The following is a 13,147-nucleotide window of genomic DNA, read 5'->3' on the forward strand; positions in this document are numbered from 1 at the left end:
ACAACCCGGTAGATTTCTCGTCAAATCAAAATTGACAGTACAATGACATCATTTGGGGCAACACATTAACATGCGAGGCAGTAAAAAATGTTTTTTTGCTAACATTGGTCAACATGCATCATCGTGTCTTTTTTACTGCAGTTTGCCACTGGTGCCAGCTTTAGTATGACAGCGTTACTGTGAGTTACTACAGCAACAATAGAGTCATAAAGGGTTACTATTATAATTGAGGTGCTACCATAATGGATGTCAGCATAAACATCCCAGACTTAAAGGAAAAGTTCATCCAAATACACTGAATATCTCCCTTGATGTCTCCCATTATATCCAGCAATGCAGGTTTTTTTTATGTTTGAAGGTTTTGAGGGATTTTTCTTTTTTCCTGTTTAGAAAGGCTTGTGTGATTTGGGGAGTGTGCTATCTAACATTATGATGGTATATTTCTCTCCTGCTAAGCTTCTGCAGATCGTGAGTTATCTTATTAGCCAGCATTTTGTTGTATCCACGATCATTCATGGTACCATCACCCCAAACACCTTTTGCACCCCATATCATCACACTCCCACCTCTGTGCTTCACTGCTAGGATTGTGCAATCACTGTGGTAGTCCAAATCTTAAAATTTTGTGCTAAAGCACAAGCAAGGTTTTCATTTTTCTTAGATTCTGTCCACAAAGGTTCATATTATGCAATGTCCTTCATACTGTCTGCGCTGTCGCAGAAATTCCAATTTCCTTTGATAACCTCCACACCAAGTCTGAAGCACGCGCCCATTTGTTTTTCAGAGCTAGACTGTAAATGCAGTGCACTGTCCGTGGGGTCATTTTAGGAAGATGACCACTCTGGTTCTGATTATTGGTTCTAGGCTCATTCTGTACTTCCAGATTACTGCTGTGTTTCTACTTTCTAGTCACTGTCCACGGATTATTCTGTATCCTTTTGTGAAGTCTCAGAATTGGATTTTTTTTTTTCAAATCCTCTGGTAATTCTTCTCCATATGAAGCCATGATGCAGACATCAATCAATCAATCAAACTTTAATTATATAGTACTTTTCATACAATAAAAATGCAATACAAAATGCTTGACAAGATAAACATGCAGATAAACACAGTCCATGGGTGCAAAACTGAGAAGATTCTGGTGTTCAATGGTCATTTCATAAACACGTTCAGACTAACTGGAAATCACAGTTGTACTCAGTTTTGTTCCATTGAAATCAGAGATCACAGGTGTATTAGCTTTCATTGCACTGAGTTTCTACTTGATAGATAGATAGATAGATAGATAGATAGATAGATAGATAGATAGATAGATAGATAGATAGATAGATAGATAGATAGATAGATAGATAGATAGATAGATAGATAGATAGATAGATAGATAGATAGATAGATAGATAGATAGATAGATAGAAACTATTCATATACTCATTACTCAGCCATAGAGCAATATAAACTGTGATCTATTCAGTTTGTATAGGGTATTGTAATGGAATTAGCAAATGGTATTCTGTTTGCGTTGCTCTGTCTGGAGTGTATAAGGGTGGAGTTCACCTCACAGCATTAAGGAATAAAAGCCAGACAATTCAAACTGCTTAACAGGTTGACCAAGTAAACTTACCTCTCAGCTGCAACTTGTTTGGCTTGTTCTTTGCTTTTGTACTGAAAATCTTATGACCTTTGAGCTCTAGTATGCCATCACTGACTAATATAAATGATGAAATAATGCAAATTATTATGTGGTCCTTGTCCTATCGTATTGTTAAAAGCAAAAGGTCAAACAGTTCTCAATTTGTTCTCAAACTCTAAAGCTTCTGTTATTGTCTTTCATGAACAGATGCATTCTTTTGCTCTGTTTTCCTAAATATCTTGTTTTTATGTCTCTTCTGTTCCCTCCCTAGCATTGTTCTTGTCATTTTCTGAAAGCTAATTAATATACATACAGTATTTCATACATTTGCACACCTGAAATTAACTTAAAATCCCACTTTATCTAACAATGTCAGGTTTGCCCAAACGGTGCTTTTAATCTAATGTTCCTAAAATCTGTTTAAACTACATACATTTTGGTATATTTTAAGACATTAACCCTAAGAGGATTGTTAAAAGTGTGTTATTCTTTAATGTATGCTTTTATTCCAGCTGTAACATTCCAAACAGGCGTTTCTTTGTCAGCATGTTGACTCTGCTGGCTGAGGCAGTTTTTAAAGTGACCCCATGACCACAAGACATCTGTCTATGGTCTAGCAGACATTCAGCAATAACACCTGAACAGATTTGACTGTGAACACTTTCTACAGCAAACTATCCTTTATGCCCAGCCCGAATCCAGGTTCTGGGAGATTATTAGGATTATATTAAGTCTGGTGAATCTGCTGCAACCATCAAATCCTGTTGAGATGCATTTTCATTATTTGTCCTGTCAAGAGGGAGATATCAGTGAAAACCAACACACACATACAGTATTAATCCTAGCTGCCACTAGAGGGCTAGTGTCCACAGTTTGATGCAGCTGGAAAAGCATATCGTCATAAATTGTGATGTTACGTTAATGTGAAATACGTTTTTAACCACTAAACAGTTTGTACTAACCCTGAAGGACAGTTAGTGAATCCATGAACACCAACAAAAACATCAACTCTCCTCCACTGTCATTAAACTATTAGGTGCTGTTTAGCAGGTAAAAATAGTTTTACAGTACACAACAAATCGACGCCTACAAATTTACTTTGATGCATAAAAACTGTAACATAATCTAACCTTTCACCAGAGTTTTATGTCAGCATGCACAAGGCTGTTCTAATAAAAGTTGCATTGCTGACATGATAAATTTCCCATTTTGAACCTAAAGTCATATAATGTTCTGGAAGACACAATTCACTTTTTTTTTCTTTTTGTTTCTTTTACTTAATTTCTGCAGATGAAATCTATTGGAATGTGCCAAGAGAAGCAGGAAAAGACCTTTGCACTGACTGATAATGAAATGAGGGATTATCTGGCTGTCTTGTGGAGGTCAGTCCATCTCCTGCCCTTAGATCACTGGATGTCACCTTCAGTTTGAGCCTTTCAGAAATGCTGAGTTTGGCGGCGTGTTATATTATATCAGTGACAAAACAGGGGAAGAGCAAAGCAGGAGATCTGTGATGAAACAGGCCATTAAATTAAATAAAGTAACCTGCCTCACAGAAGCAGTTTGATGAAACTATACATGTTGCTGAAATGTCATGATGTCATTAAATGTGAAATATTCCTGATTGATTATTGAATATATTGACTTGTGTTGTGTAGGAGTGGCTGAGATCTTGTAGGTGTGTAAGCAGTCTTCAAAGAGTTCTTTAATGGGTTTCTGGGGTTATAGGTGAAATCAGTGATACTAATCCAGTACGCTTTCTGTTAAATTCATCAAATACTTCCTCACCATCTGCTCGCTGTCCGCTCTGCATGTCTCTGAGAAAAATCCATTGATTGTACACAACTCTGGCTCTGTAAATGGAAAACAAATACAGTGGCCCAACACACATCATTATTTAGCCCCTTTCAGACATGGACTCTGACCGCTGAATGCAAAAAAATTGTGCCAGCTGCTTCCAATGAGGTCACTTCTTGATAAAACTTGCAACGGCACTCTATGGGTCAGACCTAGTAACATTTCTGTATCACTTTCAACACGACACACGTCTGAACTGCATGCTGTCACATTAACAGACAGGCACGTACAAGCAACACTTTTCAAGTTGAGTGAAATGATTTGGGAAAAGATTTTCCACATTTCAGCATTAATGTTGTTCCAAAAACATACATACAGACCACCAGGAAACACACCTTGCCGCCAAAATCACAACACATTTGTTGTTTACTTGTCACATCTATTGCAAACTTAAATGTTCACAAAAATGCAATTTTACTGTAATGATGAGTCTGTAACAGGTCAAATTAACAAGACTCACCAATAATGAATGGAATCTTTGTTTTAAGAAAACCCCAACAGGGGAAGTTCAATTTGTTGCTTCCAACTGTAGGAGTCTTTCCTCTGAGGTAATTAAACACCTGCAATATCAGACAGCAGCAGGATCCATATGAGCATCTCCAAAAGGAGAGAGAGTGTTGCACATTTATGCACATGGAACAACAGCGGTAACTTCACCAATTACTTCTAATCATAAATTATCCCTGAAAGGGAGACAAAATCAGCCGGGGCCTATAGTGATAAAGGATATCTTGGACTTTCAATCACTTCAGACAGGTGAGCTGTCACACAGAGTCGCAGGTTATCAGCTGCAGTCACATCATTTGTTCCGCAGCGACTGTCCTCACGTTCAGTCCTCAGCTCCATCAAAGCTGTTGAGATATTTTTATAAAAAATAAAGTCAGCAAGTAGTTAGATCATCACACATGGACAGAATGTTCAGTGTTTAGGAAATTAAATATGAACTAGGCTTTGAATTATTTGCACAGTTTGATAACTTGGTGCACTATTAGATCTCCTATACTGTGGCGCTGTCCATCACTGTGGTGTGTATGTCTGAATGAAGCTGTGAGGAACATTAATGATAAAGTGATCTACGTCTGAATGACCAAATGTTGTCACTTTAACAGACTGATGAAAGTACAATTTATGTATCACTATTCTGAAAAGGGCTTTACAGTGTGTCTTGTACACATTTTTGCTTTGTGCATGTTTCATTTCATGGGAAAAGCAAGAGGGACACTAAATGTGGAGCATACTATCTAAATTTCAACCATCTTTCTCCAGAATCACAGACATTCACTTATAAGGAGCAAATAAATCATTTATTAATAATCCTTTATTATTATCAGGTCACTTTAATTGTTGTTTTTGTAGTGTTGTTTGAATGGTACTCTTAATAGGAAGGGAGGTCAGTTCTGTTTTTGTCATTAAATTTATTTTTATCCATATAATTTAGATGTTTAGGCGAGACTACTGTAATTTCTACATTTTTATGTATGACTAGCCTGAGAAAAAGAAAAGACAACATTTTTTAGACGTAGTTAAATATACAATAATGAAAATCTGATTCTTAGAATGCTTTTTACTGGGATTTAGCGACTCCGAGAAAGAATAATACAGGCTAAGCAGCTGCACAGGCATGTTTACCTTTAGTTCACACAAGTGAACAGTCTCTGCTCTGCAGACATGAAGGCGTGTGAAGGAATAACTGTGATGTCCTGTTTTGTAAGTCCTTCACTGAATATAACTGAGATCCTGGAAGCTGCTCTAGCTGATATCACTTGAAATTGTCCAAGTCATGTTGTATTCTTGTCTGCAGTTCAATACCAACACTGTACATGACATGATGGTTACATTTGAGAGCTACAGAATGACAGTAACGCTTTATTGTTTCATGTCAGGCTGTTGTATTTTCTGCATGAATGTGAGCTTTTGTGGAAATAAGTATTATTCAAAGGCAGTGCAAATCGCGTGCCTCATGTAAGAGTGGTAGGTGGATGAAACACTGTGGTGTGATGAGGACCCTCACCGAGGAGCCGGTGCCACTCAGCTTCACCTAATGGGAGTGAAGAGGATGATGGGCAACCGGGACAGAGGGGCTGAGGAGCTGATCAGATGATCAGTTGGTCGCTTTGTGATGTGAGTCACATTTACCAGAAAGAAACGCGAAGTGGCACTGGATAATAGAGGATTTTAAATTTGGGGGGAGACGGGGATTCATTCTTTTACAGGTTCAGTCACTGTTCAATTTGACTTCCAAAATAAGAATGACAGAAATATAATCCTGATTGAGAATTACAGTGTTTTAAATATGAATGGAGTGCTATGAGGGCTGCAACTCCCAGTTATTCATCAGTCTGCCTCCACTGTCCCTAAGATGTCTAGTTTAGTTTTGTTCATAGTACAAAATCCAACCATTATTTTCCTGTAACGCACGAACAAAGATGAGCAGTGTCCGTGGTAACTAGATGTAACTTTATAGGGACATTAACAAATGTAATTTTAATTTTAGATCTAAAATATTGAGGCAGATGTAATATCATCTCTACACAAAAAACAGAAAACACAATATTTGTCCTTTAAAAAGAGCAAATCCAAGCTTTATGTTCATAAACAGAAGATGAAACTTTATTTTATGTAGAATGACCAGGAGTCAAATAACTGGGGACTGTTAGCAGGTAAATTGACCTATGTCAGTTAGATGAAGGTTGCAATTTAGTTTTACATTCTAAACATTTTATCTGTGAAGACATCTGCACATAATTATGCTATTTGCACATCTAGCATATATAATTTGCACATTCTGTTCATTTGCCCATTTCTGTATCACTCTTGTATATTCTGTTGATTTGTTTTCTATATTTTTACCTTCACTTTACACCCTACCCTAATATTCTGTGTTGTCTTATTATTGACCCCTTTATTGAATATCTTTGCTGGTGCAACTGAATTTCCCTCTGGGGATTAATACAATCAGTCTAAGTATCCAATCTGTAAACAACATTTCAGGGCAGCACTGCTGTTGTATAACATTTTTCACATAAGTAACAGCTTTTAATCTACTAAAATATCTCTTTTCTTTTTTTCCTACATGTCCAATTACTCACTCAGCTCCAGTGATGTTATGCAACAGGAGACAATGTACAGCATGTGTGAGTAAGACCCAATGGTTGACTTCAGCTGTTCATGCAAACAATCAGAGAGCAGAAAAAGACTGAGACCTCTCACTCTGCTGCTAATTCTGCAACCCACGCACTTAATCGGAGACGTTATCAGGGAGAGACTGGAACATGAAGAATCCTGAACAGAAATCTATGGCAGTTTGACACGCCGCACCCCTCCCCTCAAAACACCAATCATCTGCTCTGTAACAGCCGAACTGGGAAACATTCAGCCAATCGTACTGCTCCACTGACTTAAAAGCGATGTCGTGAAGCTGTGCGCACACACATTAGAAGTGAAATCTTTACAGAAAACACTTCTAAAACCTTATTTGGTGCAAAATCATCAAATGTCCTTGTAATCATTGAAACTGCAGAACTTAAAGCTCCTTTTACACTCAGACAGACTTGGTTGTTTTAGCCTAAAAGAAGAGGCCTGGGGTGTTAACAAGATGGCTGTCAAGAGGCAAAGCTTACGGACTTTGATGGTATTCAGAGTCAACTCCAATCGGGAAACTTTATGCCTGAAGTGTCTTGTGAATATTTACAATAATTAGGGAACTGTTAAGTGTCTGCCCAGGGGCCACAGACCCTGAAGGGCCTCAAACCCCACAAGTTACTCGCTGGTTTGGACAATTTAGCAACTCTGAATGTGTTCCAAAAGTCTTTTTTTAACCATTAAAGCACAATATGAGCTAAGCTGAGTACTGCATAGTCAGCTAATTATCTGGCCCTGGGTTGTGGAAGGGCCCAAGGTCAAATCCGAGTAAATGACATATATTTTTTTAGTTTACACTGACCTCATGTGGAGCGCATTCCTAAATAAAGTTGTGTTTGATGAAAATACCAAAAACTAAGACACATTAAATCGCCTACTGTTTCAGCAAAGGAAATCTGGTTGTAGTAGTTTATGGAAAGCCCCAGGGCCAGCGTTGGGATGTGACTTAAAAACACAAACTCACCCTTTCAGAGTTTCTTGCACAACCCAAAGGAGACAATCCTGTCAACGTTTTGTAGCTTTCTGTATTATTTTCTTTCTTCAGAATCTGTTTACAGTTATAACGTGTATGAACTACTCCGCTGAACTACTCCAATTGCCAACTTGCCTTAGCCTTGACAAGTTTTACAGTGTTAGAGCAGCGCTGTAGGTGAGCTGCTGAGTGGAGAAAGAGGCAATGACTTTATAGATCCATTCATTCATTCATTCTTGAGGAAGCAACAGTGTTGATTTAGACTTAAGCCATTTTAGGGTGAGAAGAGATTTTTTGGATGAAAATAACTTTTAAATATGTAAATAATAATAAAAAAAATCAAGATGCCAAATGAAAATAAACATACGATCTGTTTTGTTTTCTTTTTTTTAACTCTGGAGATATGAGACAGCCATGTATACCAAGTTTTCACTGCACTGTCAGATGTGAGAGACAAATTTAGATCTTCTTCTACGGAGGAACCAAAGAGGAACATGCAGGGCTGATCGATAGTTTCACTGTGGGAATCTCTGAGCCAAACAGCCGGAGTTGCAAAACATTTTTCCCTGTCAAAGACTTTGAAGGTAGCTGGCTGCACAGTAAACCGATATTTCCCTGTGAGTGAGGCCTCTTGTCTCCCGAGGATCTCGGCCAGCCTCGGGATCTTGGTACGTGTTTGCGCTTTGACCCGCAGGCTCCTGCTGTGTCAGCTCTTCTGAGGCGCATATAAACGGCCTCCTCCTGCCGCTCAGCCTCTTCCGTGTGGAGACTCAAGTCTGCCAAACCGCTCCCCACAACCAAACAACAACAACACAACAACAACAACATGACCACCGCCGCTCAGCCCATTTTCTCAAAAGGAGAGGACTGCAAGGCCTCCTGGCACGACGCGAGCGCCGGTTACAATGAGGCCGACACGCACCTGGAGATCATGGGAAAACCCGTGATGGAGCGCTGGGAGACCCCTTACATGCACTCCCTGGCCACTGTTGCGGCCTCCAAAGGTAAAAGTAGAGGTGTCAGGAAAAAGCGAGTGTGCATTGTCGGACGCAGCGGTCTGCAAGGTGACGTGTCCGATAATGGACGCATGGGATCAATCATTGCCCTTTAATGAAGATGACAGCTCAACAGGCAAAGGAGTTGTGTTTAATTTGCAAATATAACTGTGCCGATGTAGCTGAGTGTCAGAAAGGGTCAATATTAGTTTGTAAACAGTTATATACCATTTATATGTTACTATGTTAAATAAAATTCTGTTATCAGTGGAACAACAAACAATAGACAAAAACAAATCAGCATTAAGCTATTTGAATATATAGTGTGCCCTAAAATATAGCTGTTTTTTTTTTTTTAAATAATAGATATAAAGAAATACGTATGGATTCGAAGAAAGAGATCATAGAAACGAATTTCAAGTTGAGAAGGAATAAAATGTTTTTTAAGTACACAATATGACTGACAGCATTTATCTCGAGATTTTGTCTACTGTTGTTCGACGAAATCTATGAAAATCCATCATCTTTTGCATGCTTCGGCGCTTTTCCTTTTCATTTGTGTTAACTGATCTCGGGGACATGTGTGAGAGTGCGAGCAGCATGGTGCTCAGTGCCTGGTGAGTACTACAGCAGCTGTTACTTCACTCGTGGGAACCGTCCAAGAAATCTGCAGTGGGGATCCAACTTGTCTGCTTTTAGCTTTGTGTGAAAACAGGCCGATGATCCACACGACCTGGCGAAAGCAAGCATGTGCACTCAGTCTGTACAATGCTGTAAAAATGCACAATATTCTTGCGCTTGGGAAAGCAAAATGTAGACGTATTATGAATAATAATGTTATCCGTAAGGATATGGCACTTCTGTAAGATACACACAGCTGTTTTAGACCATTTAACATAGTCTGTGCCAATTTTCCTGCAACTACACATGAGGAACAATGTTAAATATGTGACTATTACACTCAGAGCTTCTCCAACAGCTGCTTAAAGGTCCACTAAGTCATTATGAAAGGGTCAAGGAATAACTAATAGCCTTTACCCCTCATCTATTTATATGCTGCTCTGGAAGAAAATGAAACCCTTTGGCCCTTCTGTCCAAACACGTTACCACCAACTGGCTTTCTCTCCACACCCAGCAGAAGGAAGACTTCAGTCTGAGCATGAAAAAAGTCCTGTTGATATCAGGGAAGTGCTCTGTTAGAGAAAGCAACAGCTCAAAATAATGGTATCACTTTGTTAATAAGCTCTAAACAACAAGGTTCAGTGAAAGTGGGACTGGAGAAACCAAACTTATGGTTTGGTACTTGGTTTTCATGTTTTTGGACACATCAAAAGTAGTATTAGTTGACTACAGTTCTCGTGAAAATACTAAAAGGTTGAACTTTTACTCACATAAGCACACTCCAACTCAGACAGACCTGGGAAAGCTTCATTAACAGTCTCTGTTTTGATCCCTGGCAGGCGGTCGGGTTCTGGAGATTGGTTTTGGCATGGCTATCGCTGCCACAAAAGTGGAATCTTTCCCCATCGAGGAGCACTGGATCATCGAGTGCAACGACGGCGTCTTCGCACGTTTGGAGAACTGGGCCAAGTCTCAGCCGCATAAGGTCAGTAGATCTGACTGTAAACCTGGTTTAACCAAGCAAAAGATTAGCTTCCATTAAATTTACTGCTCCTGGTCCTACATGTGAAGGTGCTGATGAGTGTTTTTGTCGCTGCAGGTCGTCCCTCTGAAGGGCCTGTGGGAGAACGTTGTCCCCACCCTGCCAGATGGACACTTCGATGGTGAGGAATAAAACCAGACATGGGGGGATTTTGGTCAGCTCACTGTTTTACTTCATCCGCAATCCAGAGTCGACTGTGATGTTAATACAGTCTAAATCAAAAGAATGTGTTAGATAGCCTTTTTTAAACACTTGACATGACTACACCCAGACCACTTAGCTCTAATTATAAAATCCTGGAGCACACAGTCAAGATGTAACTCAAGTCTGAGAGACAGACAAATGCAGGATGAACCTTTTTTTTTGCATTTCACTGTTTGGAGGACAAAACTCATAAAGCAGGATTAAAGAAACATGCGTTAAGTGTTTGATTCACCTGCTGAATGTTTGCTGCTAACACTGTGTCTCTCCTCCCTCAGGTATCCTGTATGACACATACCCGCTGTCAGAGGACACATGGCACACACACCAGTTTGACTTCATCAAGGTAGGTACTGACAATCCATCTACACAAAATTAAACAAGGAGGCACACTACAAGAGCGAAATGGAGGACTGATCAATAAAAAAATTGGAAATGTTTACAAGAACAGCAGAAAGAGTTCCTGAAGTGTAAATATATCAGTTTGTCAGTGTCTCAACTGCAGTTTAAACAGAATAAAGCTTCACCAGACCTGTCTGTCTTCTTCATGCCACATATCTGGAGCTGAATAACTGATGCTTTTTGGTGTTTTTCTGCAGGGTCACGCTCACAGGCTGCTGAAGCCCGGCGGCGTCCTCACCTACTGCAACCTGACCTCCTGGGGCGAGCTGCTCAAGTCCAAATACGACAACATTGAGAAAATGTTCGAGGTTGGTTCATAATGCAGTTAAAGACAAATAACACAAATTAGCCTTCATGTAAGATGTAACTGATTTGCTTCAGTTTTACTTCGCTGTGCTGTGGTGGCATTTTCACAAATCCAGAAGACAAACATGCATTACAAAGTCAAGATCATGATCCAGATGCACCAAAAATGTCATAATTTAGCATTTACATCAGCTGAAGAAAGAAAGTTTGATGCATTAAATACAGAATCTTGTCATTTTTGGGGCATAAAAGGGGAAAAATTAAAGTTACTGGACATCAGATTGTAATTAATGTAAGTCCAATCACTGACACAGTTTGAACTGTGTTATAGGAGCTGCACATGTGAATCATCGACACGTATTCTCTGAAGTGAATCTATAGCTCGATTGTTCTTGGTCTGCTGCAACGTGGATGTCAACAGCACACGTTGCAGTCTGTTGTGTGATCATTGCCTGTGTTTGTGCACACTGAATTACGTGCCGCGCTTTTTTCAAGGTTAACGATAAACAGGGTTGGGTTGTAGAGGCAGATAAAGCCGTGAACCTCCTCACACCTCTCTCTGTTAACCATTTATCAGGAGACCCAGGTGCCTCATCTGCTCCAAGCTGGCTTCAAGAAGGACAAGATTAGCACCACCACCATGGACATCGTACCGCCCACTGAATGTAAATACTATTCCTTCAAGAAGATGATCACCCCCACCATTGTGAAAGAGTAAAGTCCGAAGACACTCTGCAACCTTTTTTTTTTTACTCTAATGTGCCTTTTATCGTGACCCTCGTCCATTTATTTCACTCTGCAAAGTTTCAATAAACCCAGTTTAAAGAGCTGTGTATTTACTGTGTTTATTTTAGCACTTGGTTTTAAATAAAAGACTTCATGCAACTTCTAGACCCGTGCCGACAAAAAGCGCAGTTTTTCATGGTCAGTAGTTGTGTAGCTGCTTTGTTCCAGCAGACTGAGCCGTATGTATCCACTGATATATTTCAGTAACAAAATATGTGACACAACATCAAACTGAAACCACCAAAAATACATTCACACCCCACTGAGACTCACCTGTTTTAGGTCTTATATCATCCAGCATCTTTCTTCCCAGGCATAGCCCAGTTTTAGACCAAGCAGTAAATGTATCACTCCATGTTCGAACACATGCTTTGTAATACCTTTATAAAGTACAGTCTATTGGGTTTATTAATAAAATAAGCAGAATCATGTGTTTTATGTGGAAATCTGACTATTAAAAATGACAAATCATTGCAAAAACTCGCAGTGCTGTGTACAGCTGAAGTGCAGTTTTCACAGCCAGCAGTAGAGAAAATGTTCAGATGCTATTCTTAAATAAAAACTAAATAAAAAATACCAAACTGCAGAAGAATTTGGTCAGAAGTAGAAGTCCTGCATGGAAATGCTACTTAAGAAACAGTATGAAAGATGTACTGTTAAAAGTAAAAGTACTGAATGCACTGTCACTGCTATTAGACTGTTATTAGTCATGCATTCATGCATAAAGCAGTATTTTAGTGCTGATAAGGCCACAACTTAGCACGGCCAAACCTCAAAATGACTAAAATAAATGAGATAAACGATAAAAAGCAGCAGCTCCTCACCATTAAAAAGTTAGAAACTTGAAATCTTTGACATTTTTACATGAAAAAGTACTTGACACTTGTCCAAAAATGTTAAGTATGTGTGTGTGTGTGTGTGTGTGTGTATATATATATATATTTTATATATATATATATATATATATATATACATATCTATACAGAATAGATGGACCGGTGAAAAGAAATTTATCAAGTATCTCACATTTTTACTCCCATTCAACACCTGAATAAATGTCCATAGTTATATTCCACCACTGTTCACAGCTGGCACAGAAAGGATCAAAATCTAAGAAAATTGAACAGTTTAATCAATGTCATTTTTCATTCATATTTTTTTATTTCTTTTAGTTATGTATATTTGTGCTGTTT

At 39.0% G+C, this 13,147-nt stretch overlaps 1 protein-coding gene across 1 annotated transcript; it reads left to right on the forward strand.

Annotated features, from left to right (window-relative positions):
* Positions 1-8,345: 8,345 nt before the first annotated feature.
* On the forward strand, positions 8,346-11,995 carry gamt (guanidinoacetate N-methyltransferase). Its single transcript, XM_023291641.3, has 6 exons — positions 8,346-8,605; positions 10,057-10,202; positions 10,317-10,380; positions 10,739-10,806; positions 11,060-11,170; positions 11,746-11,995. The coding sequence occupies exons 1-6, from the start codon at positions 8,428-8,430 to the stop codon at positions 11,884-11,886; spliced, it is 708 nt and encodes a 235-aa protein (XP_023147409.1). The 5' UTR covers positions 8,346-8,427; the 3' UTR covers positions 11,887-11,995.
* The last annotated feature ends 1,152 nt before the right edge of the window (positions 11,996-13,147 follow it).

Source organism: Amphiprion ocellaris, chromosome 2, assembly GCF_022539595.1.
Source record: "Amphiprion ocellaris isolate individual 3 ecotype Okinawa chromosome 2, ASM2253959v1, whole genome shotgun sequence".
Classification (NCBI taxonomy): Eukaryota; Metazoa; Chordata; class Actinopteri; family Pomacentridae; genus Amphiprion; species Amphiprion ocellaris.

Coding starts and splice junctions, on each gene's coding strand:
- gamt (XM_023291641.3), top strand. CDS start 8,428: ATGACCACCGCCGCTCAGCCCATTTTCTCAAAAGGAGAGGACTGCAAG. Junction 10,203..10,316: donor CCAAGTCTCAGCCGCATAAG/GTCAGTAGATCT, acceptor TTGTCGCTGCAG/GTCGTCCCTCTGAAGGGCCT. Junction 10,807..11,059: donor ACCAGTTTGACTTCATCAAG/GTAGGTACTGAC, acceptor GTTTTTCTGCAG/GGTCACGCTCACAGGCTGCT.